The 26,187-nt window shown below is 50.8% G+C and overlaps 1 protein-coding gene across 9 annotated transcripts in view; it reads right to left on the reverse strand.

Annotated features, from left to right (window-relative positions):
- Positions 1-26,014, reverse strand: part of UROS (uroporphyrinogen III synthase) — a 31,466-nt gene extending 5,452 nt beyond the window's left edge. For 3 of the 9 annotated variants that reach the window (XR_006383376.1, XM_044240717.1, XM_044240718.1), the window contains exons 1-10: positions 25,762-25,850; positions 21,410-21,848; positions 16,423-16,522; positions 16,150-16,233; positions 14,220-14,316; positions 12,095-12,169; positions 7,046-7,120; positions 3,621-3,701; positions 3,212-3,297; positions 2,122-2,220 (exon numbers count right to left, since the gene is read on the reverse strand). Coding sequence is in view for 7 of the 9 variants with exons in the window: in XM_044240717.1 (XP_044096652.1) it covers positions 2,122-2,220; positions 3,212-3,297; positions 3,621-3,701; positions 7,046-7,120; positions 12,095-12,169; positions 14,220-14,316; positions 16,150-16,233; positions 16,423-16,522; positions 21,410-21,663 (951 nt within the window). In the remaining 2 variants the exon portion in view is untranslated. Of the gene's footprint in view, positions 1-698; positions 988-1,097; positions 1,254-1,671; positions 1,857-2,121; positions 2,221-3,211; positions 3,298-3,620; positions 3,702-7,045; positions 7,121-12,094; positions 12,170-14,219; positions 14,317-16,149; positions 16,234-16,422; positions 16,565-16,618; positions 16,788-21,409; positions 21,849-25,761 lie in introns of those variants that run through there. The other 6 variants (XR_006383377.1, XM_044240719.1, XM_044240722.1 and 3 more) reach the window with 6 other exon arrangements.
- Between the last annotated feature and the right edge of the window lie 173 nt (positions 26,015-26,187).

Consider the following 26,187-nt stretch of genomic DNA (forward strand, 5'->3'; position numbering starts at 1 on the left):
GAACCGAGAACTCGCCCAGCCCAGCAGCACCAGCCACAAGACACACGGCAAGGATGAGAACAGACACTTGTCCCGAGGACAAACAGAATGGCCAGCACACGCGGGGACAGCTGCTCGGCGTCGTGGGTCATAGGAAAACTACCCCCAGCCGCCAGGACGGCTCTGAGCGTGAAGACAAAGATGACAAGTTCTGCGAAGGACACGGAGGAACCAGAACCTTCCCACACGGCTGGTGCGGAAGCAGAGAGCTATAGCCACTCGGGAAGATGCTGATTCTTCAAAATTACCGAAGTTAGACCTAAAGTGACCGTGCGGCCCAGCAGTTCCCCTCCTTAGTTCATGCTCAAGAGAAATGGAAACACGCGTCCGCTTCAAAACTGTAGTCAGGTGCCCAGCATCACTCCTGCCTGCCCCGGAGCGGACCCAGCGCCAGTGCCCGTCGCCCGTCGCTGAAGCCGTGGTGCTGTGGCACCAGCGCGGACTCTCCCATGGCCACAAAAAGAAGCAAAGTCCTGACAGGCCACAGCCCGGGGGAGCCTCGAAAGCACCACGCTGATAAGCAGAGGAAGGCAGTCCTGAGAGCCTAAAGAGCAGCTCTGTGGAGACGGCGGTTACCAGGCTGCTGGGCCCGTCACAGCGGCAAGAACTGGGGGCAGCCCAGCACCCCGGCTTCTCCCAGCCTCCAGGGAGGAAAGGGCGGACTGTGGGCCGGTCACTAACTGCCTGCACATCAGGTTCTAATCTTCTCAATCCTTCCAGCCCTGCGCGTCTCCTCTCCCGTCATTTAACCTCTCTGGGCCTGAGCTGCTTCACCTGTGGTCAGGACAGTGGTCCCAGTTTTGCCTGATTCCTACCACTGGACCGGTGGGCGCGTTCTACAAGAGACTGCCCGGAAATGTTCCATCAGCCGGCCATGGCTCAGGTGTCACCACGGCTAACAAGGTGGCACTCGTCTTCCTGGGTTCAAATCCCTTCCGCCCGTGAGACCTAGGGCGAGACACACAACTGCTCTGGGCCCAGGACCCCCTGCAGAACCGGGAGCCGGCACTGAGTCCACAGGCCGTGAGACGCACCCGGAGTAAAGCAAGGGCGCTCACCGTGTATGAGGACGCGCGTGCTGGCGGCCTGTCCTCTGCCCTCTCCTCGGTCCCACTGCAGCCAGTTCAAGAGCTTTCCTGTCACAGGCCCCAGAAGCCTCGTCGTTACTTGTAGACGCCCAGCAAATGGGGCCCCTCACAAGTGGGAATGTCAAGCTTTTGAATCAAAAGACATGAAAAGAGGGAATGGCTTTTAGAATCGATAAAGCCAGGATGTTTCGATGGGAAACCAGGGAAAGGACTCTAGGACGCGTGCCGGGTTCTGGCCAAGGACTGGCCCAAATTCTCATCCCGTCCTGAGACTCCTCTGTCGGAGAAGACCACAGGCCGCAGCCCCCTCGACTGCAGCTCCCTGAGCAGCCCCCGCCCCCTTACTCGCGGTTTCACTGTCCACACTGCCAGTTCCCCGCAGTCAACTGCAGTCCAGCTTAGCCTCACACTGTGTCACTGGCCTCCGTCACCCCCTCCCCTTGTCTCTTCACGGAGACCCGTTCCCATCTCACATCTCGGGAGGAGGAGGGTGCGTGCACCACAGCAAGGCGTCCTGAGAGTTCATGTCACCGTGATCACAAGACACTGCTGTAACGGCTTTATTGTTAGTGGTGGTTAATCTCGGAGGGGGCCTGATGTAGAAATTAAACTTCATCACAGGGATGTATGTGTAGAAAAGAACACACACCGTCGGGACTGGGTAGCAGCTGTGGTTTCAGACATCCAGCTGGAGGTCTTATCCCCCGCAGATAAGGTGTGACTGCGTGTCTGTAAAGGCCACAGAGGAATCATTGTCCTCATGGTACAAATGAGGAAACAGGCTCAGAGAGATTAAGTAACTTGTCCAAGAGCACCAGCCAGGAAGTGATGCTGGAGAATTCTAGAACTCTAGAGCCCGGCCGTTCCAGGGCTACGAGTGGACATCATGCTGTCTGCTAGGTCAGGAGTGCTCTGACTTTACACGGAAACTCTAGGATAATTGGCAAGAATTTTTAAAAATCTGAAAAGACCAAAAGCCCACTGAATACCTCACCTTAATTCGATCGATGCTGTCACCAGATAACTCTTGAATGTGCTTGAGGCTGTACGTAAGGCCGGAGGGACTGAAGAACGTGATGCTGGCTGGAACGCCCTGCAGGGAGAGCACAAGACCAGTCTGTCGGCACAGGCCAAGAAGAGAGAACGTTCCCCTGGTTCTTCTAGCCAGGTGCCATCAGCCCTGGAGCCCCAGGAGGCAGCCCCCACACAGTCACAGCAGGAGGGTTCCTGGTGGACGTGGCCGCCTCTGCTCCCTAGGCCAAAGCCCAGTTCAGGTGAGGCTCCATTTAGAGGGCAGGGTGCCTCTGGGGAGGCTGGGTGCTGCTCCTCATCGCTCCGCTGGCCCACGGGTCTGTCTGTCTGGCCAGAGGACATGGCAACCGTGGACCCCCATGCCCAGCCGAGCAGACGATGCCACGAGCTCACATGGCCAGAGCGGCCCTGATGAGTGAGACGGTGGTCCAGGCCCGCTCCCTGTCAGCTCTGCGTCCCTTCTCAGGAGACAGAAGGCACACTGGCTGCACAGCCTTTCTGTTTCGGTCTGCACTAACGGGACGTCCAGAGCCAGCAAGCCATTCAGAAGCCTGTCCTGGGAGAGGGAGGGGAGGCAGTCCACTGAGTACAGACGTGGAAAAGCTTAGAACAGGCACCACCCACCATCCTGCCTGAAGCCTCCAGAGGCTCCTGTGGCTTCCCAAATTCAGTGCAGACCTTCGGTGGGCACTGTGGGCCTTCCCAGTATGGGCCCCGCCTCCCCTCCCAGCCTCTGCCCCTGCGGCTCCCCCAGGGCCCCACACAATGGACAGTTGCATGAGGGCCCCTGGCTGCCCAGCCCCACTAGGTCTGGGGTGGAATCCACAGGGCTTTATGCATATTATCTCCTTTCATCCTTCTAGAAACCTTACAGGTGGGATCTGTTCCCATTTCACAGATACAGAGATGGAGCCTTGGGAAGTCATACAACTGGGGATGGTGGGACGATGCACAGGGTTTGGGCCTCTTGTCCCCAGGCCTCCACCACTCAGGTGCCTGCCCCCAACCCCCCCAGCCCCCCACCTCAAGCTCCCCCTGCAAGCACCACCCACCTGCTTAGAATAGTAGCTGTTGAGGTTTACTTGGATTCCTGGGTGTGGGATCTTCTGATAGACAGTTATGCTCTCCATGGGGATCCCTGGGCACAATCAAAAGCAGAAAACGCTTTGTTCCACTGTGAACACTGGGCTCCCTCCTGAGACTGTCCTCTGTACGGGGACCTGCCCCAGGGTCCATCCGCACCAGCACTACCATACTCTTGGCAAAGGATGTGACACCTGTGGGCTCCTAGCTATGGTCAGGACAGCAGCCTGCACCCCACACCGAACGTGACCATAAGGGGCGGCACCCTCCCCTCGGGGCTCCACACAGCCAACCCCAAATGCGGACCGCAAAGGCTCCCGGCAGCCCTGAGAGGGCAGACCGGGGGGCTGTACCCACAAGCCAGTGCACTGTCGTCACCTCTATCCTTGAGCATTTTCGGCAGAATTTCTCCTTTGACGGTTCCACAGGGAAACAGAAGGGGCAATGCTGGTGACTCCCCTGTGGATAAAGAACCAGACTTTGTTAACCCTTTCAGGAAGGGGGTGCATATACCCGGGACATGGGGAGCAGCAGCTCCAGCCCACCTGGTGACTGTAAGTGGGAGGGAAGAAGCTGACCTTGCTGTAGGAAGATCGCAGAGTATTCAGTCACGGAGCTCAGAAAATGGGGGTCCCCACATGCCGGGGCCGCTGTTCCCCAGGCCCCTCCAGCCCCTCTGGTCTTGATGTGGCGCTGGGCGGCAGGCACGAGCAAGCATGCCACTCTGCACCTGGCTATAGTCAGAAGCCGGGACCCACGCTCACAAGGTGGCAGGAAACAGCAGCCACATGTGGCTGGGCAGCCATCCCCAGACAGAGACGAGCTGCCTGCCTACTGTCCCTTCAGGACAGTGGCCACCCGGCTAAGTGCCCACAGGATGGGTAGCCTGCTGAGAAGGGCCCTGCCTCCCACTTAGCTCCCCATCTCCACTCTAGGAAGACCTAAGGGTGCGTCCAGCTCCAGGCTCTCTGCAGAACGAAGACGGCATGTGGTCTGCGCTCTGACCTGAGACATTACCATCCAACAAAACCGATGGGCGAAGCCTCCCCAAATGTGAACATTTTGATCGAACTAACCACTCCCCTCCAACGTCCATCCATCAGTTGGAAGAAGCCTTAGTGGCTGTTGCTCATGCACAAGCGCATTATTCTGTCCCCATCTGATCTCCCCGAACATCTCTGTGGGGACTGCAGTCAGAGGAAGGGACAACCCAAGCTCTTCCCATCCAGCACCATCTCCCCGAAGGCCACGCCCAACCACAGGGGCAACTTCCTTTTTCCAGGTTATTCAATAACGGCGTATTGGTCAATGTGTTCTTGGTTTAAGCTGTTCTGTAACTATCAGCATGGACATAAAAGAACACAAGGAATTGGGAACAATTTGAATGTAGATAATAGATGCCCACTGATTGTTCTTTTCCAGTGGGAGGGAATGTTTCATGTGCTGTAGATGCCATCCTTGGAGACAAATTTCCAAAGTGATGTTCAGGTGGAAATTTCTTACCCAGAGCCCAGGCGTCCCTCCAGTGCCCTCCATCCATGAAGTTAGGCGCAGGGGATGCAGGATTCTTGGGGCCAAAGCTGCTCCCACAGAGCCCCGCAGCCACCTGCTCTGGGGCAGCTTCGAGAATCCAGCAGAAAAACCAAGGGCCTGCCGGTCCAGCAAGCCCAGCTCTAGACGTGTGCAAGAGGCCTTTGGAAGATTCCAGCATCTGCTCCTCAAAGCATCTCTTTGGAAGATCTGGCCCAATATTGAGTTGCTCGCGCTTATTCTCGGATAGCTGGCCACTAGCTCAGAAAGTGGGAGCTTAGCATGTGTGTCCTGGTACAGGGCAGATGACTGTCTTCTCTCACCGTACCATCAGTGCCTGGAGAGCCAGGCCACGCATGCAGGCCCAATCCACCCAGCTGACTTTGTGGAAACCCGTGACACTCTCAGCAAAGGAGGAAAACCTGAAGATGCCCCAGTAGAATTCTCTTCTGCCAAGTGGAGATCTACCACAACTATCCTTCCTGGGACCTACCCCCTTCAAGAAGTCAGAGGCAAAGAACCCATCTTTTGTGGGGGAGAAGTTTACTGTCTGCAGATTTTTAACTCACACAGGCCAATGCTGATGCTGGCTGGTTCTGCAGAGGTGTGAGAATTTTCCCGGAACAAAAGGGAGAGATGGGGGCCTGGCAGGGGCCTCACCCAACAGAGAGGACTCAGAATGGTGACTCCCAGGGCTCAGAGGCCGCCCATTCCTTTAACAGGGCTGTGGGGGTGAGGGCCAGCAAGAGCGCTGAAAATCCCAGGAGAGGGTTGTGCAGAGGGGCTGGGGACTCCATAAATAGTCAATGTGGAAATTAAGGTAAAAAGGCTGATTTTTCTAAAAAATGCCATTTCACTGGAGAACATGTTTGTGGCCGGAAAGCTCCATCTACTGCCAGGTCGGCACTGATTTCGGTCTCCCAGGCAGGGCTGGGAGATGCGGCCGTGCAGAGATTCTCATGGTGGAGAATCCGGACAGCAGGGCTGTCGGCGAGGCTGCAGGGGTGGCCGCAGGCAGCCCCCGAGCCAGGGACATTTCAAATAACATGTCCCTCTGCCTGACTCAGGCACACCCCCTCTCTTGCAGAATGCTATAATGCCCCCTTCTACCATTTATTTGGTGCTTGCTTTTCCATTAGAGCGGATCTCCTGGAAGGGGAGAATTTTCTGCCAGAACAATGAGCTAAATGCGTTAATAGTTTTATGAGCCTGCAGCGGCACCTGACACATAGTAAAAAGTGTTAAGTAAAAGAGAGAAGCAGTAACTACGAATTGGCCTGTTGACCGCAAACACTGGAAGTAGATTTTTAGCTTTTAAAATCCAGTTTCAGAGCTTGCTGGGGGAGAAAATCATTGATGCCTTGGTAAAACCAAGGTTAAAGTCCCTATTAGCAGTCAAGAAGGATTCGTATTTGGATATTCTAACTGCGACTGAAGATTTATTAGGACACACGGGCATGCTGGTTACAAATGAGAAAAAGAAGTAAAGGCTTCGCAAAGGGTGCAGCCCAGTCTCTGCGGAGATAAGGCAGAGTGTGTCCCTATCTCCCCTCGAAGCCTTGAGTCCGTCAATGGAAACACCCGTGTGTTATCTCAGAACGACACAGACCCTTCCTGCTTGTGTGTGCAGAGCATGGAGCCTCCGGACCTGAGAGTGAGGAACGACTCAGTTTCCATCTCTTTCTAGAACTCGGGCATCACTGGTGCACACCGCCAGGTCATCTGCCCTGGAGACAGAGCTGAATGCTGTCCCACCCATGGAACCGCTCATCTTCCTGAACCAAGGAAGCACTGAACCCCCTGGGGAATGCCAAGCCCCACCATGTACACTGATTTCTACTTTAAAGCAGAATGGCTTTGTTACTGTTTGATGGTGACCACTATCTCCTAAGAACATTAGAAATAAAGAGCCTGGCGCTGGATCATTCTGGAACACAGGCATCCCACACCATGAACTGCTGGGGAAAAACCCAATCACATGATGTTCCTCTCGCCCTGGAAGAGCTGAGGCTTAGTGATCCTCAAAACAGTCCAATGGGCCCGAGGACCCTGAGGCTCCCAGGACTGTGCTCACCCCTGGACCCTGGCATAACTGCCTGTGGCTTCTCAGCAGCTTTTGACTCCTGGCTGCACAAGCAACCTGCACACTGTGCGCCAAGCAGCATCACCACAGAGAACGCACCCAGAAAATGTTGCTCTCCCGGGGTGGGGGGGTTGAGGCCAACAAATAAAGAGTAAATGGGTGTCACTTGGGGTGACCTTTTTCTACTTACGGGAACAAATGTATTCTGCAAGCTTTTCTGCATTTCCAGAGTTTGCTCCTTCTGTGTCCAGGCCGATTTTATTCACTGAAAAACAATAAAAGAAAAGTGTTTTCCTTAAAGACCTCCCTTCCTGGGTTGTTTGCTAATGTGCAAATGCACAGGAACGTCTCCTCCTAAAGGCTGGTACGGGATGACAGCAGGCACCGGGTCCAACGTGAGGGCGCTGGGCCCTGGGCCCATCCTTCCTAGATGTGTGGCTTTGGGTCATGCGCCCATTTCTCTGAGCCCCACTGAGCTCATCTACACGAGGGGAGGACACCAGCCACAGGGGACTGCTTTAAAGATTTTACAAGATGATGAGAGCGAACCCTGGCCATCCAGGGGGAGCTGAAGAAAGGCGGCTTTCTTACCGGCCGGTGAGGAGGTGGAGAGCATTTAGGATTTGCCACGTCTCACAGGGCAAGCGAGGGGCCTCATTCTGTCGGGGAGATGAGGCCAGCCCCGTCCAGAAGGGTGTTGTGGGCTGACGTGGCCAGACTGAAACGGAAGGGAGGGCAGGAGAGGTTCCACGGGATCCTGCCAACAAAGACCTCCGGCACCTCAACTACGGGCCTTCTGGGCTGAGGGGTGAGCAGCCCCCGTCAAGGAGCGCGGCAGGAGCAGCCCCGCCACCCCAGGGCCCTGTGCACCCCTCCACACGGGAGACGCTGGCCCGTCCGCAGATGATGCCGAGGGCGGCCGCGGCCCCTGCGCCGTCCGCACTCGCCACCTGTCCACGGGCTGCGGCACCCCCTGACGGAGGAGGGGCTGTGGCCATTCTCTTTAGGATTCACGTGAGACCCGTCGGCTAATAACAAACTGCAGCTTTCACATCAACACCGTCAGCTTTTCATTTACAGGTCATTGCTAGTGTCCCGAGCCCGAGAGTCAAAAGTCACATGCCGCCGTAAACTCTGTTCTGGAACAAAGCCCTGCTTACAGCGCACGGCCGCCCCGGCCGGGCCGCCCCTCCTCCGACGACTGGGAGGGTCTCAGTACACCACAGCCCTGAAGACGCCCCAGGACGGAACTGGGACCTAAGACCGCAGTGATGTCGCTCTTTACCGTCGGCTCGCCCGCCCGGTTCCCGCGGCGACTAGACGGGAGGAGCCACGCCGAGACTCGCGCCCTGTGCCCAGGGAGCCCAGGGAGCCCTGGCGCAGATGTTCGTCCCCACACCAGCTCGGGGCCGAGGGCTCCTGCGAGCAGGGAGCAGAGCCCCGAGCGGGCCAGCGCCTGTCCGCTCCGTCTGCGAGGACAGGGCCTGGCTGTGTGGCCACCCACAGCCCGCAGAGGCTCTCCGTGGAGGTCGGGGAGGGATGTTCGCAGGAGGGTCTCCACCCCTGTGGCGGCAAGGCTGGCTCTGCGCTAAGCGGGTGCCAGGTCGGCCCAGGGCCTCGGGCACAGGCAAGCCCGTCTCCGGGGGCTCCCCAGGCCGTGGTGACAGGGCAGCTTCAAGGGACTCCCACCTGTGAAACAAACCCGTCTGCCCCCAGACGAACCTGCCATCGTGTTCTTTACCTTTAAGAGCTTCAGGCGAGGACTGCCGTGGTGGGCCCAGTCGGGAGCTCGGGTAAACCTGGGGTGAGCCCCCCTGCTGGCGGACGCCTATGCTCGAAGGTACTGTGCGGTTGTCTCAAGGGGAGGGAAGTTCTTAGTGCAGGGCGCCTGGGGGCTTCAGACGGTTAAGTGCTTGCTCAGGTCATGACCCCGGGGTCTTGGGATGGAGCCCCACGTCAGGCTCCCGGCTCCTTGCTCAGCGGGGAGTCTGCTTCTCCCTCTGCCTGCTCTCTCCCTGCCTCTGTGCTCGCTCTCGCTCTCTCTCACAAATAAGTAACATCTTAAAAGAAAATGCTTAATACAAAGGCAAATCATAAGAATCAACAGGTGGGATGTGAAGACACATTAAGGTTACAGACACCGATGTAAGAAATTAAATGCTTATTGTTTCTGGCCGCTAAGTTCTGGGCAATTGTTATGCAGCAAAAGATGACTAACACTTGGACTTGGGACTCCTCTGGTTGTCCATGTTCAAGTTCCTCTCACTCTCCACACTCTTGCTGGGCTTCGGGATGAACAGAAGCATCCAGCAGTTCACTAGACAGAGGTCCTCTGGGACAGCATGTCTGGGAAGGTGAACTTAGAAGGTTCCCAAGTTGGGTGACTGACTTTCATGTTAAGGTAGAATGTAGTTTCTCCTAAGAGATTGTTTTTTCCTTTTTTTTGGTAAAAGTAAGAGACATAGCTTTCAATCACACAGCAGTGTGGGTCCCAGCTGAGCCTGCCGAGCACCTGTCTCCCAAGAGACGGGAGATCCCACAGGACCAGGCTCTGCCATCTGCAGCAACGGGAGGCCGGCCCACACTAGCCGGCTCTGTCCCAGGTTTCTCATCCCGTATCCCCACTTTTGCTCTTGGGTTTTCTTCTCATTTGACAGAACAATGAGATGCAGCCTGCACGGGGTGCCACTGAGACGAGCCTGAAGGTGGCGTGAGAACAGGACCATTTACAAACATGTCATGTTTGAGAGCTGAAGTGATGTGTAAGTCCAAAGTTGCCACGAGAATTTTCTTTCCTCTTCTACTTCAGAAAAAAAGAAACAGTGAAAGGAAGGTGTAAGCAAATTCTTAACTGATCTGGGGAGGGGCATGGGAGAGTGGGGGTGATTTCCTTGGCAACCAAGGCCTGATCCCCTCTTCACTGGTCCACAGAGCCCCGAGCTACAAGCTGCTCTGTATTGAAGTGACGCACCGGCTCTTCGTTAGTCAAGCAACTCGCCGCTCAAGAGATGGGGATGTCACAGTGGTGTGAGCACTGAGGTCACCAGGGGCCATCCTGCAGGAGCCCTCTGGCCCAAGAGCTGCCTCTGGCTCCCCCCCAAAGCTGCACATCAGCTCAGGAGAATGGAACAGTTGAAGCAAAGAGAAGATAGAAATGTTTCTCAGAGTGGAAACGGACACCAGGCCCACACACTAAATTAGGGGACCGTCTATAAACAACTGGCCAGTGTCAAGGTCATGAAGCCAAAGACAGACAGAGGCACCTTTCTGGCCTTCAGGAAACTAACTAGACATGCCGACGAAGGCAAGACAGGATTCTGAATGCCATCCTTCTGCCACGATGGACATTACGGAGAAGTAAGAGGTACTAGCATGTGCATGTTAATTTCTGGAATGGGTAAGTTGCAGCAATACAGAACAATGTGCTCATTTGTAGGGAACCTACATTCAACTATTTGGGGTTGGTGGGACATCACGTTGGCAACTTACTCTCCAGGGGTCCAGGAAAGATTGAGTTCTTTGTATTGTAACTTAAGTTTTCTGTAAATTTCCTTCAAAATAAAAAGTATATAAAGAAGAAACTATATAATCATCATATAGATGTATCATAATTTATTTAACTATTACCCTATTGGGGGGCTCTCCTTTTTCCATGATTATAAATAATGCTATGATATACATTTGCATATAAAAACCGATTCTTTTCTCCTGTTTTGGAGATTATCTAGATTATCAGGAAAGGGATTAGTGGGCCAGAAGGGACAAAGCTTATTTTTTAGAGCCTTATTTTTTTATTTTTTCATTTTTAAAAGATTTTATTTATTTTTTTAAGTAATCTCTATGGCCAACGTGGGGCTTGAACTCACAACCCTGAGATCAAGCATTGCATCCTCTACTGACTGGGCCAGCCAGGCACCAATGTAACAGAACTTCTAAATACATATGAACAAGTATTTCTGAAAATATATGACCCAAATTCTAATGCCATTTAGCAATATTTGAAAATATTTGTCCATACCTTTACCAGGACAAGCAGGAGAGGCAGAAGGAGAGGGAGAGAAATCCTCCAGCAGACTCCCTGCTGAGTGCAGAGCACGACTGGGAACTTGATCATGACCTGGACCTGAGACCAGGTCTCTGAGATCATGACCTGAGCTGAAATCAAGAGTCAGACCCTTAACTGAATGAGACCACCCAGGAGCCTCTAAAATTGCCTTTTGTTATTCATAACAGAGCTCTTTCCATTACACCTGAGTTTATGTTAATGGTGGTGTTTGGAAAGCCCTGAAGGATGGGGGCTTGTTGCCAGGGGAACCAACCTTGTGATTAGAGAGGGTAGTCTCTTGCCTCCAAGGAGAAGAGTGGGGCTGGAGGTTGAATTAATCACCAATGACCAATGACTTAATCAATCATGCCTATGTAATGAATCCTTCATAAAAACCCAAATGGTGCCACAGAGAGGTGCTGGGAAGGCAGTGCACCGGGACGGGGTGTGGAAGTGCATCCCTTCCCGCCCCCCACCTTACTCTAGGCATCTCTTCCATCTGTTGTTCATTCCTATCCTTTGAAATATCCTTCATAACAAACAGGCAATAGTTAGTAAACCATGTGCCTGATTCTGGGAGCAAATGATCCAATCCAACCCACATTTGTTACCAGAGTACAGAAGGGGGACTATGGTAATAACAGAGACTACAGGAAAGAAGAAAAATAGTTTTTCATTCCCCAATGACTTAACCTTGTTTGCTTAAAAAAGAACAAGGGGTGCCTGGATGGCTCAGTGGGTTAAGCCTCTGCCTTCAACTCAGGTCATGATCTCAGGGTCCTGGGATTGAGCCCCGCATCAGGCTCTCTGCTCAGCAGGGAGCCTGCTTCATTTCTTCTCTCTCTGCCTGCCTCTCTGTCTACTTGTGATCTCTGTCTGTCAACTAAATAAAATTTTTAAAAAACCCCAAAAACTATAGTTTAAAATATGATATTTTGCTTATTATATTTATGAATAATTAGTCAAATATGCTGCTGGTAAGGGTATAGTGAAAGCTCTCTCTCTCAAATAAATAAGTAAAGCTTTCCAAAAAAAAGGGGGCAACTTCATCTTTCTTATCACTTAGCAAATACCAAGAATTTTATAAAGGAGATTTGTCCCAGGGACAGGGACAAAGCCAAATACACATTTTTATTACAAATCACTACATCACAGTCATTTTTTTGGTGTTTTATCTTTACCTTGATTGCTTACCTAGAGAAGCAGTAGCATTTCCGACCACATACACTGACTTAGCATTCCATTTTTCTCTCAGAGAATGTTTCCAGACTGTAAAACATAGAATTAGATGTGAGCAGCAAACACCACAGTAGCCATCTGGACTGCTGCCCAGAGCTCCTTGTTCATCCTAAGACACTTGTGAACAAGGCAAACTATTAATAACCACGTATAAAGAACAGCATCTCAAACTAAAAATCCATTTTTGTTCTGTTCATATTCAGCAGTCAAATTTCTAAAAATCACTTCATAAATGTTTCATTATGCCTTGCTTAGAGTATTAACTCTTTTCCACAGTTGTACTAGAAGCACTTTTAGTATGTACCAGAAAATAAACATAACTTGAAGAATGAATTTGCAGGTGACATTGAAGTTTAAAAATATAAACTTTTATTAAATTTTTTTTTTTTTTTTTTTTTAAGTAATCTCTACACCCAACATAGGGCTCGAACTCATGATCCCAAGATCAAAAGTTGCAAGCCTGGGGTACCTGGTTAAGTGTCCGACTCTTGGTTTTGGCTCGGGTCATGATCTTGGGGTCGTGGAGTCGAGCCCTGTGTGGCGCTCCATGGGAAGTCTGCTTGAGATTCTCTCTCTCCCTTTCCATTTGCCCCTCCTTTCTCTCCCCTCCCCGTAAAATAAATAAGATCTTAAAAAAAAAAAAGTCACACACTCTTCCAACTGTGCCCCCCAGGTGCCCCTAAAAATGCAGACTTTTAAAGAAAAAGTCACTGTTCTTTAAAAATAGCAACTTAGGGGCGCCTGGGTGGCTCAGTGGGTTGAGCCTCTGCCTTTGGCTCGGGCCATGATTTCGGGGTCCTGGGATTGAGCCCCGCGTTGGGCTCTCTGCTGAGTGGGGAGCCTGCTTCTCCCCCTCTGCCTGCCTCTCTGCCTACTTGCGATCTCTCTCTCTCTCTGAAATAAATAAATTTATTTAAATAAATTTACTTAAAAGTAAATAAAAAATAAAAGTAAAAATAGCAACTTAGTGTCTAATAGACCTACACAACTGGTTTTATTCAGGACATGTATTTGAAAGCAGTCAAGAAACTATAATCTCGGATGTATACATTAAGTCAAAGTAAAGACCATAACTTTCCGGTTCGTGAGCAAACACGAAAAATTTAACAGAGAACATTACGATTTTAGGGCACAAACAAACAGCTTTAACTGTGGATTAAAGAAATACAAAGAGAAAATGAGCTGGATGAATACACACTGAGGCCACCGGGTGTTCACTACTACTGGAGAAGACAAGGACACATGAGTTCTCCCTTCCTACAATCCGATTAGGAGCGTGACTTTCCCGAACATTTAAGTGTTAGGCTACCCTTTACACTCCCATGGGAAATTTCGTTTTATTAATTAACTAATTTATTTATTTTTAAAGATTTGTATTTTTTTAAAGTAATCTCTACCGCTGACATGATGACCACAGTACGCATGCCTCTGGCCAGCGGTCCAGGAATACAGGAGATGCCGAATGTAAAGTATTTAACAGAGCCTGGCATACATTAGGCACTCCGTAAATGTTAGCAACGAAGCTATTTGATTGAAAGACTACTGTAGTTGTTCAGTCTGAAGCCTGGGCTGTGTTTTGATGGGGGAGGGAGGGAGGGAGGGCGTGGGAAGAAGGGACTGAGATGATCATGTCACTGAGCACCTGGCATGGCACCAGTTGATGGATTTTCTCATCATCTCTTCGAGGAAAGAGACTGCCACCAATATATTCTGAGAAGAGAAATGACCACCGGCAGATGAATCCCTCAGGGTCTGGGGACTTTGGGGGCTGCCCTGTCTTCTGTTTCCCAAGGCAGCATCTGTCATGTGACACCACCAGGTGCCCGCTCTGTTCAGAGACCACAAGGCTGACCTGTCATTCTGTGTGGGACATTCAGAGTCTGCTTATAAGGAGAGAGGCCATTTTCTGCTTCCTCCAAAGGTTACACAAACATGAACTAGCTTGGTACGTAAATACTTTTTTGAGCTCAAAGTCATTGAGATGTTTCAAGCCTGAACAATCTATTTCTGGAATCCGGTCTCCCTGCTCAGGAGAATCAGAGTAAAGGAAGTCCAGTGGAATTCAGGAGAGGCCCCTCACCTTCCGTTTTATTGTCTTTCTCCAAACACAGCTCCACTGCTTCCACTGCTCTGGGGCTGGTAAAAATGAGTCCTCCATAGCCTTCAGGATGAGACAGCTACGCACCAAACCGCAACAAAGACATTTTACACGACGGCCAAGTTCAACATTTTCCAGATTTCCAAACGCTTCACAAAACTAATTCCTTCTATCCATCCATGCATCGTTTAGCCATCCACCCACTCTTCCCTGGACACCTGCCGGGAACTGACTAGATGCCGGGAACTATTCTAGGCCTTTCAGGGTGCGCAGATGAACTCACTGTTCATGGCATTTCTCTCAAGCAGCTCACAGTCAAGGGAAGAGCTAGGAAAGAGCATGCAGGGTGGGAGTGTAGCAGGAGTGGGGGGCGGGGCATCTGACCCCGGGGGTCATCTGACCCAGCGGGGCTTGGGTGGGATGCAGGCAGGAGGGCAGACTGGATCTGCATCTGTACTAAAGCTGGAACCTTCAAGGGGCGCTGGGGTGGTTCGGTCGGGTAAGCTGCCTTCTCTGGACTTGGCCCAGGGTCCTGGAGGGAGCCTGGCATCGGGCTCCATGCTCAGAAGGGGATTGGCTTAGAGAATTCTCTCTCCCTCTGCCTCCTCTTCCCCTTCACATTTTCTCCCTCCTTCTCTCTCTAGGGAAATAAATACATCTTTAAAAAAACCACTGGACTCTTCAAAGGGCAATATCCATGTTGAAGCCATGATTTTCAAAGATAGTAACTGTGACAACATTTACTGAAAATTGCTCTTTTTACATATTGTGTCCCTCACTCTAAGTTCCCTAGGAGCTGTGTGAGGTTCCTGTCCTCTCATCGATGAAGACTTGGGCTTGGAGAGGCTGAGGAACTGGCCCATGGTGAGAGGCAGGGCCAGGACTTGAACACGTGCCTTGTGCCCCGACTTACTGTAGCATAGGGAGCTAGACAAGAGTCCAGAAAAGCCCTCAGGGGCCACACTGGCTGGCGGTGATGGGAGAGGCTCCTGTGGAAACTCCAGGATCTGTGTGGCCACGAGGTCCAAGAAGAGATCTCAAGTGATGAGATCTCTGAGGCCTTTCAGGGATGCTTCTGGAAAGGCACGTGGGTCTGGGTCCTTCTTTTTTTTTTTAGAAGGAGGGACTGTTCTGTTGTAAGGGGCGGTCTGGGTCCTTCTTAACCTCGTTCCCTCGGCACACAGCCCAGCGCATGGGGCGTTAACAGGTGCGGGACCAGTGTCTGTCGGGCACATTCCTGAATGAGTCGTGTAGTATTTGGCCCCAAAGGAGAAAACAGGCTTTCTATAAAGAGCAAGAGGGATGAACCTGGTGCTAAAGGTGGCCGGAGCCCTGGAGCATGGCTGGGCACCCCTAGTCCATGAAACCAGCTGGCTCTTCCCCACGTGTCTAGAACAGGGCTCCTGGGAGATGCCCTGAAGGTGCTCCCCTCTTGGGACAGGGTGCTTGCTGGTGAGGGCTGCCTGAGCACTGAAGCTTTGATGGCAAACATCCGGAAGGCTTTACTAAGATTAGTGTCCGGTAGGACGGATCCCTGCTCTCCCAGGCGGCAGACCTGACATTGCGGGGGAGCATCGGTCTTACCCCAGTGGCCCAACCTGGGGCCTCTAAAATAGCGAAGTGCGTGGTCAGGACAGGTCGGTGAACAGGAGGACACACTGGAAAGGCCTGCACAGCTGGGAGCCCCCTCCCCAGACCCTGCCTCCAGATCAGCGTGGCTTCCTGGATGAGCTGGGGACTGTCACAGGGACAGACTCATAGCCCCGTGCACTGGAGCCTGGGGAGGCTGCGCTGCCCTTGTCTGCAAGTCTGGTAGTAAAATGAGGGAGCAGTGAAGAAATCCTTTCAGCTCGGGTTGGCAAGGGGTCTAGAGACTCAGAAATTATGGTACTCAGACACCGACAGACCTTACCTTCTCAGAAAAACTGGGAAGAGACAAAAACTCAAATGATAAAACAGGGATCAGAGTGGCTTCGAGTCCATATAATCCTAATTCCTACAAATACAAGAATACAGTTCCGGGTTGGCTAGGGTTGTTTGGAAAGTAAGGAAAAGGGTCATAGGACCAACTTAGTCTGTGTCAGCTCCTCAGAGGGTTCACAGACCCCCCACCTGCCCCCCCCCCATTAGCTTCCTTAGGAAGATAGTGTGGTGCTGGGCGGGACCCAGAGCCTCAGGTACTTACCCTGATGTACGGATCTTGGCCACAGTCATCCTCCTTGGCGTCTTTCAGTAAGAGAACTTTCATTATGGCCTGGCAGTCCTTATAGGGCACTGGGACAGAGCTGGGAGACGGATGGATCTTAATTAGATCTCAGGAACTCTTCCTAAGCAATGTCAGATGGGACAGGAGCACAGGAGGAAGGTCATCAACTGCTTACTGAGGTGACTGACGTATCCCTCATCCGCAATGACTTAGCGTTAATGGGCTTGTTCCTTCTGAAGCCCCTGTCACTGATAAGGCCAAGGGACAGCATGCTGGCACTTGATATCACTTGGAAAGGCAGATGAAAGCCATTAGGGAAAGCTGGTGTCCTGGCCACATATTTAAGGCTCCTGAAGAGGAGTAATAAAATTTTGGGGTTGTATCATTAACAAATAGACAAATTATTTTAAAAAAATAAAGAATTACTCCATCTCAAGATAAATGTACTAAGAAGTTAATAAGCTTTTTAGGAAATAGTTATATTGATCCTTCTACTTCGCAAATGATGTCTTATAAATGGTGCCAAGTATGAGATCTCTTTTAGAAGTTTTCTAACAACCTGGAAAAGAATTTGTTGATATCTTTCGAAAGCCTTGTATACTTTATACTCTTTCTTCTTATGATTTCACTTCTAAGAATAAGTACTAAGGCGATATTCATAAAAGTGTGCAAAGACTAACATAAAGATGTTCATCCTGGATCCTGGCATATGTGACATAACAGCACTGTGTAAGTTTCAGCTCACATCAGCTGTTCATCTGATACATTTATTTGCTACAATATGATTACTACCATAGCAGCTCAGCTAAAGCCTCTGCCACGCCTCCTGATAATGATTTCTTTTTTGCAGTGAGAACAATTAAGATCAACTCTCCTAAGGAACTTGGAAGTTGGTAGTAGAGTACTGTTGACTGTAATCACTATGTTGTGTATTAGGTGTCCAAGACGTACTCCTCTTCTAGTTGCAAGATTGTATCCTGGTATTTATAGTGGGAACAAAGTAAATGTCCAACAGAGAGGCCAAGGTAGATATATAAAATTATTAAAGTATTAGTAACTTTAGTTACATGGATTATTTGATCACAAAATGTGAAGTTAAAGAAGTATAATGCATGCATAGTATGGTTTTATAAATATTATATATGCATATTTATGAGAGATTATGCATCCAAATACTACTAATAACTACTTCTGGGTGGCAGGATAGGGTGATTATTTTCTTGTTTACCTCTTTCTGTATTATCCATTTTTTTACAATAAATATATATTTTTTTAAATCAAGGGGGTGGAATTTAATATGACAACCCCAAAGGCCTCAAAATAAATGTTGCTAGAGACCTGCAGAATAAACTCCGCCTGAAATGTGGATTACTATCCTGTAAGTAGCATTAGGCCCACCAGCTGGTTACTGACCGAGTATTACACAGTGGTTGATGATAGTCAGACAGTGTGTATTGTGTGAAGCAGAAATAGGTTAACTCTGGGAGCCATTACTTGTGAGTTATTACTGAATAGGTTTCTGGAACATTATAATATCTATGGGACGCCTTAGAAAAATCTGGCTCAAAATGAATTGCTTTGTATCTAAGCAACCGGCCCTGGGTGAACAAATAATAATCATGAAATCAAGTTCTAATTACCGCTGCTGTCGAGCTGTGAGCTAGAGAACTGGGGATTTGGAGAAATGGGCAGTACTGTTCCTATCATTTCTTGGAATTACTTGGAATGTGTCTCACATAGAAATTAGGAACCGGCCTTTCTGAGACGGGCACACGCAGGTGTCAAACCGGTGAGGCTCAAGTCCGCATTTATTCCCAAATGCTAACGTAGGTGGTGCTGTGAAGGCATTTTGGAGATAGGATAAAGCCTATCATGGGTGGCTTTTTGCCAGGGAGATTATTCTAGATAATCTGGGGGGGCCTCCTCCAGTCAGTGGCTTTAAGAGCAGAACCAAGGCTTCGCTGGGAAAGAATTTACAGCTGTGGACACAGCTTCCTCTGCTGCCCGAGCTGGCCCACGCTTCTTGGCGGCTTGCACTCAGCCTGCACTGGGGTCTCAGACTCGCCTGGCAGCCCCCGCAGTGGCACCAGGCAGTGCCCTTAGCAGGTCCTAATCCATATCCCCCACGAGCTCTGTATCCTTGGGTGAACCCAGACTGATCCCAAGAGCTCCTTCTGGGGCTCCAGGAATCTGTATGTCGCTGAGTGGCAGGTAAACTTAGCATTATGAGGTAATACATACATGTGTCCAGGCCCACAAAACAAGCCAGGATTGTGGGGATTAGAAGGTGGACGCAAGCTGCTGTTGGAAGCAGTTGGTCCTGGGCCGCAGACCTCAGCCCCACCATGGCCCCACCATGGCCCCACCATGGCTTGAGGTTCTGGGATGCGTATCCCCAAGATTTCAAAGGATACATTTAGTGGTGTTTCCAAATTCCAAGAGCCAGTCTCTCCCAAGTGTTTCTACATGTTCTCAGAAACTGACATCCGGAATCTGTCTTGGGGAGATTAGGTCCGCATTATGCATTGGGGGCGGGGCACAAGTTCAAGTCTACCAAGTGGTAGGAGGTGATGTGGGAGAGATGACTGGGTGCTGATAGCTGGTTGCTGGGCCAGGGCCAGCACTCTGAGAAAGCAGCATCTTAGTTGAGATCTGAATGACAACAGCATGTGCTCGCTTTGGCAGCACATATACTGAATGACAACAGCAGAGAGGAGAAGCGTTCAAATGTCAGGAAGGGGCTGGGTGCGCCCCCGGGAGAGAAGGGTACACAAGGCTCTGGTGGGCAGGCAGGGGGACTTGGGACACGGTGAGATAGGGGAATCCGTGGAATCCGCGGACAGCTGTAAGCAGGACTGGCAGCAATGGTATTCATGCCTGAGAAAGGCCTCCAGCTCCTGCGGTGAGGACGGCCACCAGCAGAGCAGGCAGTGGTGGCGGCTGGCTCCCGCAGTGGGGCCCTTAGGAGGGGGCTGGCCCAGGGACCCACCCTAAAGACAGGGTTAACAGGACACAGGGCTGTAATTCATGGTGAAATTATCTGCCCACTGCCTGGCGACTGGGACTAGGTGACAATGTCTTTCTTCTTCGAATGCCACCTACACTCTGGGTTTGTTCGGTGTAACCCTATCTGTGAGCTAACAAGTATTTCTAGACCATTACTGTGTCCTAGGCACTGGGGATACGATATGATTCCCGCCTCCCACTGGCGGGAGGGTAAAACAGACGCTTTACAAATAAGTAAAAGTGATGGCAGAGTCGGAGTGGTAAGTGCCGCGAAAACAAGTCACAGTGCTCTGGAGGCATAAGTGGCAAGTCTCACTTGAATTGGAGTGGGGGGCCGAGGATGCTGGGAGCCCCCAGATGCCCACCCTTCCTTTCTCACTCATAGAAATGGAATCCCTTGTTAGTAATAAGGCACACGGTTGCCCAAAATAAAAACATGTGCCAGAAGCCGGACTAGCTTCTGGCCCACAGGATCTACGTGGGAGTGATGTGCACACTTTGTGGGGCCCATCCTGAGAGGGAGGTGCCCTGGCCCTACTCCTTCCCCCCTGCCTCCCTGCTGGCTGGGATGTGGATGCAGTATCTGGACCTTTCTTTGGTCTGTGAGAAGCTGCAGTAATGCCATCGTCTAAACTCCTGTGACTGGAGAAAGCCATTTGGATGTAAGTCAGGGATTCTAGGCACAGAAGTCATTCCTCGCTCGCAGGGCAGCTGGCTGAGGTCACCCACATCTGTGCCGTTACAAACCCATGCACCTTGGCTGTCCCATGAGCCAGTCCTCCCCTGGCTGGTATTTCCTCTGCTAAGGGTGGTGTCCGTCACCTAGTCCCTGGGCCTTTGCTAGACTCTTTGGCTCTGCAGAACCTTTTGGGACTCATCCCCTGACCCCAACACCCCCCATCACCTGCAGACCTTTCTCTGAGCCTTTGGATTCTGCCCTGGGCTGAATGTGCTAACAGTACAGTGAACTGTTCCCGTCAATTAGGGGGAATCATTCTCGAAACAATATCAACTTTAAATCTAGTTACTAAGAAAATTAGTAATTTGTGAACATGATTATCTTTGTGTACTTATCAGGTGATTTCTTTCTCACTGAACTTGATGACATGAGGATCTGGCAGGGCACAGAGTCTCCAGCAAGGATTCCTCTTAATTCTGCATTAGAGGTGCTTTGAGCAATGGCAGGAAAGAATAAGAATGTCTGATTTTTATCTGCCAAGTCCAGCAGCACATCTCATGGAACCTCTTAATGGTAATTATCAGGAAGCCATCAATTTTATTACCTAAGACAACCACAAAGTAGAACCCAGAAGACACATTTTCTCTATTTGCAGTGGGTCGACTGGGTTTGCTTTCAACTGTTTGCATTATTGAACTAAGCCCTTTGCACCAGAGTGGTACTTTTTATCTTCATGCCTTTCTGTTTTCCCAAACACTGGGGTGTGCAAAGTCTATGAGAGGCAGCCTAGTATGGGGGTTAGGAATACAATGTCCAGAGCCAGACTGCCTGAGTGGGAACCCCACCCAGCTCTGCCGCTGACCAGTTCTGGGACTTTGGATGAGTTTTGTCCTCCATAGGCCGGCTTCCTCACCCCTAAAACAGGACAAACCTCGTAGACTTAATGCAAATAAAGCATTAGATCAGTCTCTGGCGGACAGTAAGTGCTCAGTAACTGTGGCAGCGGTCATTGCTATGTCCTTACAGTCGCTTCCTAGGTTGCTGGATAGGGCAGAGCTTATTCCCACTTAATGGGGGGAGAAAAGAAGATCACATCATGCGCAACAAAGCTACTATCGGATCCCCGACCCTCAGTCCTGTGCTGGTTCAGTGACACCACACTTCCCTCCTATTACCCCAAAGAGAAAGCGGAAAGCAGACATGAGAACAGGACAGGAGACATAAATTTATAAACAAGCGGCTTCCCATTGCTGTTAAGATCAGAAAAGTCCCCAATACAACCTGCGAAGGCCCAGCGTCTTCCAGCCCCATGTCTCCGCTCTCCCCTGTGCACTCCGGCCGCCCCACACTTCTCTGCATCCCTCAGGCTTGCCCCCCTCAGAGCTTCTAGTGCCAACTCCTGCTCGGCCTCCAGGGCTAGGGGTAAACATCACTGCCTCACAGACAGGATGTGGTGTGGCGGCTCTAAGAGATCCAAGCGAACAACGGCTGAAACGGGAGAGAACTGTGTCACGGCTGGCTGGTGGCCCCGTCATGCAGAGGGGATGTGCTCCTTCTGCCTTGTTCTTCCAACATCCCCAGGCAGGAGAGGAGCTCGGAGCTGGGCACCAGATCTGCTCCGGCCACGGTAAGGACTTGGCTGCTTATCCTGAGTGAGATGTGATGCCACTGGGGGACGAGCACAGGGCTCTGACTTCTATTCCAGTAAGGTTACTTGCAGCTGTGAGGAGAAAAGACTCAAAGTAGGCAGGAGGAAGAACGGAGAGGCTCTCAGAACAGACGAGGTGAGGGGCGCCTGCGTGGCTCAGTCCGTGAAGTATCAGACTCGATTTCGGCTCGGGTCATCCTGTCAGGGTTGTGAGATCAAGTCCCAGGTCGGGCCCTGCGCTGAGTATGGAGCCTGCTTAAGGTTCTCTCTTCCTCTGACCACTCATATGCTCTCTTAAAAATAAATAAATAAAATATGGAAAAGAACAGTCTAGGTGAGAGCGGGTACAGGTTTGGGCTAGGCTGGCAAAGTGGGGAGGAGTGTACTTGGATGTGTTCTGAAGGCGGAGCCAATAGCATCTGCTTCGGCTAGATGCAAGGTAGAGGAAAGAGGAGCCAGGTTTAGAACCTGAACCACGGGCAGAATGGGAGCCCGGTTAGGAGATGGGAATGGATGGTACAAAGATTCACTTGGGACCATACTATGTTTGAGTACGCCTATTCCCCACCAACGTGCCCTAGCCCATGTGTGCCCTGTGAATGAGTTCTAGGCATGTCTGCAGGCTTGATCCCCTCAGTCCTTGGGGCCGCTGGTAGGGCCCAGGTTCCTAGAACCACAGTGCCCTCGTCCCACGCCCACCCCGGCCAGGGCTGGCTGCCTTCCCCTGCAAACTGCACAGCTCATCTGTTTCTTCCAGTGTGCTGTCTAATAAGTATTAGCATTTTCTTGGTATGCTGTAATGTTAAAAAAGTTGGAGAGTACCAGCATTAAATGTCCAAATGAAGAAACTGGGTAGGCAATTCGGGCTCCATGGGGAGTCAGGTCAGAAGACAAAGATCTAGGAGTTGTCAGTGTATACACGGTATTTGAGGTCTGAGGACCTGGTGAGACCACGGTGAGAAAACAAGGAGGCCCAGGACAGAGCCCTACAGCACCCATGCGATGCCAGATCCAGTCTGGCCGAGAGCAGAGGAGACCCTAGCAAAGGAAAAGGAACATAGACCGGGGTGAGCCTTAGTCACGCCATAACAGAATTCCACAGCCTGGGGGCTTTCACAGTAGACTTTATTTCTTTCGTGCTGGGGCCTGGAAGTCCAAAAACCAAGGTTCCCTCACGGTTGGTTCCTATTGAGAGCTGTCTTGCTGGCTTCCAGCCTACTGTGGTCTCGGTGCGTGCTCACGAGGCCTCTCCTTTGGGTGTGTGCAGAAGGAGCACACTGGTGTCTTCCTTGTCTTCTAAGACAAGGATTAGGGCTCCACCTAATGGGTAGAGTCGTACGGCTTGACCTCTCATGACCTCATTTAATCTTTATGACCTCTTTTTTCTCCTTTCTCCTTTTACCTTTTTTTCCCCGCCCCCAGCAGGTACCATGCCCAACATGAGGCTTGAACTGATGACCCTGAGATCAAAGTCATGCTCAACCAGTCAGGCATGACCCTTCATTGCCTCTTCAAAGGCTCTATATCCAAATAAAGTCTCATCGGGGATTAGGGCTTCGACCTAAGGAATTTGGTGGTGGTGGGGGGACACAAGATAACCATAACTTATGCAGAAAGTCCTGTTGCTCTTCCAGCAATAACAACCACTGCTTCCCCCACTTTTTTACGGTTTTATTTATTTATTAGAGAGGGAGGAATGGTAAAAAGCACAGGCAGGGGGAACAGCAGAGGGAGAAGCAGGCTCCGCACTGAGCAAGCAGCCCAGTGAGGAACTTAATCCTAGGACTCTGTGATCATGACCTGAGCCAAAGGCAGATGCTTAACCAACTGAGCCACCCAGGGGTTCCAAGAGCCGCCCTTTTAGTGAGTATTTACTCTGAGCAATTTATGGTGCTAAGCATTTTACGTTGCAGGATCTCAATCCTCTTTTAAACCAGAAAGGGTAGGTATTATTATCCTTCTTCCACAGAAGTGGAAACCAAAACTCCGATGTGCCCAAATTCACACAGCACACTGAGTGGCAGGGGTAGGATTTAATCCCAGTCTGAAGCCCGTGCCCATTCCCTAAGCACCAGCACCACTTCTGAATTCCTGTAAGACGCTCGATGCTACTTCACACTGACCATCCGCTCCACACTGGGAGCGAATCTGAGGACACAAAGTCAGGTTTTTCCCTTGATCTCTTCTCAACGCAATACATGTTCCCTGGAAAATTTGCAAACTACTAAAAAGTACAGTCCTTCAAAAAACAGCAAACACAGAAAGAATTACCGTATGTTCCAACAATTCCACTTCTGGGTATACACACCCAAAAATGTAAAAGCAGAGACTTAATCAGGTATTTGTACATCAAAGTTCACCGCAGCGTTATTCACAATAGTCAAAAAGTAGAAGCAAACCAAGTACCCACCAATGGACAAACGGATAGACAAAATGAGATACATATATGTATAACGGAGTATCATTCAGCCTTAAAAAGTAAAGTTTGACACATGCTACAACATGGATGAACCATGAGGAGTTTATACTAAGTGAAATAAGTAATTGCAGAAAAAATACTACAGGATTCCCCTAGAGTCGTCAAATTCATAGAGACGGAGAACAGAATCATGGTTTCCAGGGACCGGGCAAGGAGGAAATGGGAGTTATTGTTTAACAGAGTTCTAGTTTTGCAAGATGAAGAAAGTCTGGGAATGGATGATGGTTGTTGCATAACAAGGTCAATATCCGTGATGCCAGTAAACTGTATGTTTAGAAATGATTAATATGATAAATTTTGTTATGTTTGTTTTACTACAAGAAAGTAGTAAAAGAAACGGAAAAGATTATCCATGATGTCTGAGTGCAACTCTGTTGATAGGCTGGCCCTGTGCCTTTGAGTCTTTTTTCTAATTTTAGCCTTATGGTATCTCTTTTTATTTATTTATTTATTTTTAACAGCTTCCTGTCTTGTACATTTCAGAAAAATGTTTTTACATAGTTGTGTATGTGGATGGAAAGGGGGCATTTTAAGCTATCCCATCAGATGTGAATCTCTGATATGCATGTCTATCAATATCCAGGCTGTGGCCTGGTAGCAGAGACTCAGGAACGATGAAACCCTCAGAACACAGTCATGGGGCTCCAGGGACCAGCACCTTATCCTGACTACACTTCCTACTGCTGAAGGATCACTGAGCTTTTCAGGCTTCTGCTTAAACATCTGGGCAGCAGCCCCCTCACTACAAGGTGCAGCTCCTTCCATATTTAGAATTAGAGGTATCCAACCCACTTTTCTAATTTTACAGAGAAAACAAACAAACAAACAAAAAAACCCCATCTTCTCAGATACCTGATTTCTTCTTTAATTAAGGACTTTCCTTCCAAATAGCCTTTACAATGAATAGCTGCATACTGGTAGCCCGCGAGATAAACCTGACTGGGGACTAAGTTTTATTTGGCACAGGTGTTACAAATCGGGATCGATCTTGTCGAACTCCAGGTTCTCTTGAAGTGTGAAGACCTGACGGCACTGGGACAGCAAGTCCCCTCCGCCACAACTGGCTGCTGCAGCATACACTGTCTAGCTGACCACAGTCCCCTCCACTCTGTTCTCTCAAAGAAGGCGCTGCTCCGTAGTTCAGATTTCCCCCCAGTGGACCTGAAGCATTTAAGGTTATTGCCTATCTTAAAGAAAGTATGTCAAGAAATGAGCTTAAAGAGCGTCGGTTGGGGGCAGGGCTTCAGTGAGATTCATTCAACCGCGGACCAGACCATGCTACTGACAGCGCTGGAGGGCCCAAGCCCGGCCCTGCAGGTACCTGCGCGAGCCTGACGACCTGCCACCAGCGTTCGGTCGCTGCCCCCGAGCCACGGCCCCCGCCCTGACCAGCAGCGGCCTCGGGGTTCCGCTCCCCACTCGTCACGGTCTGGCTGGCGCCGCAGGCTAGCCTTGCGCGTCCGCGGGGCTCAGTGTCATCGTCGGCCCGTGGGCGGCGACACCTACCTCGCCGGGCTGCGGGGGCCAGAAAGGGTAGGCGCTGGGCCAGTTCCCAGCACTCTGGGGGGCGCCCGATCGGGGGCGGTATCTCGCGGTGCAGATGAATCCGCAGTGCCTCGACGGGACAGAGGAACGGGGTGAGCGGCCCCCTCACCACGTGGTCTCTGCTGCCATGGAGACAGCCAACGCGCAGCCACGCGGCCTCAGCCCGGAGACCAGGGGTCCCCGAAGCCGAGTGGCTCGCAGCTGGAGCGCGCGCATGCGCAGACAGCCAGGCCCGGGGAGGGCGGGCCTAGATGGATCGAACCACTGAGCGAAGGGGAGCGGGAGCGTTGGTAGGAGTCAGGGAGGATGGAGAGAGGGAAGAAAATGCCAAATGGGACCTGAAACTTGACTTGACTCCTAGGCATCACGGCCGTGGAATCCATCAGG

Source organism: Neovison vison, chromosome 2, assembly GCF_020171115.1.
Source record: "Neovison vison isolate M4711 chromosome 2, ASM_NN_V1, whole genome shotgun sequence".
NCBI lineage: Eukaryota > Metazoa > Chordata > Mammalia > Carnivora > Mustelidae > Neogale > Neogale vison.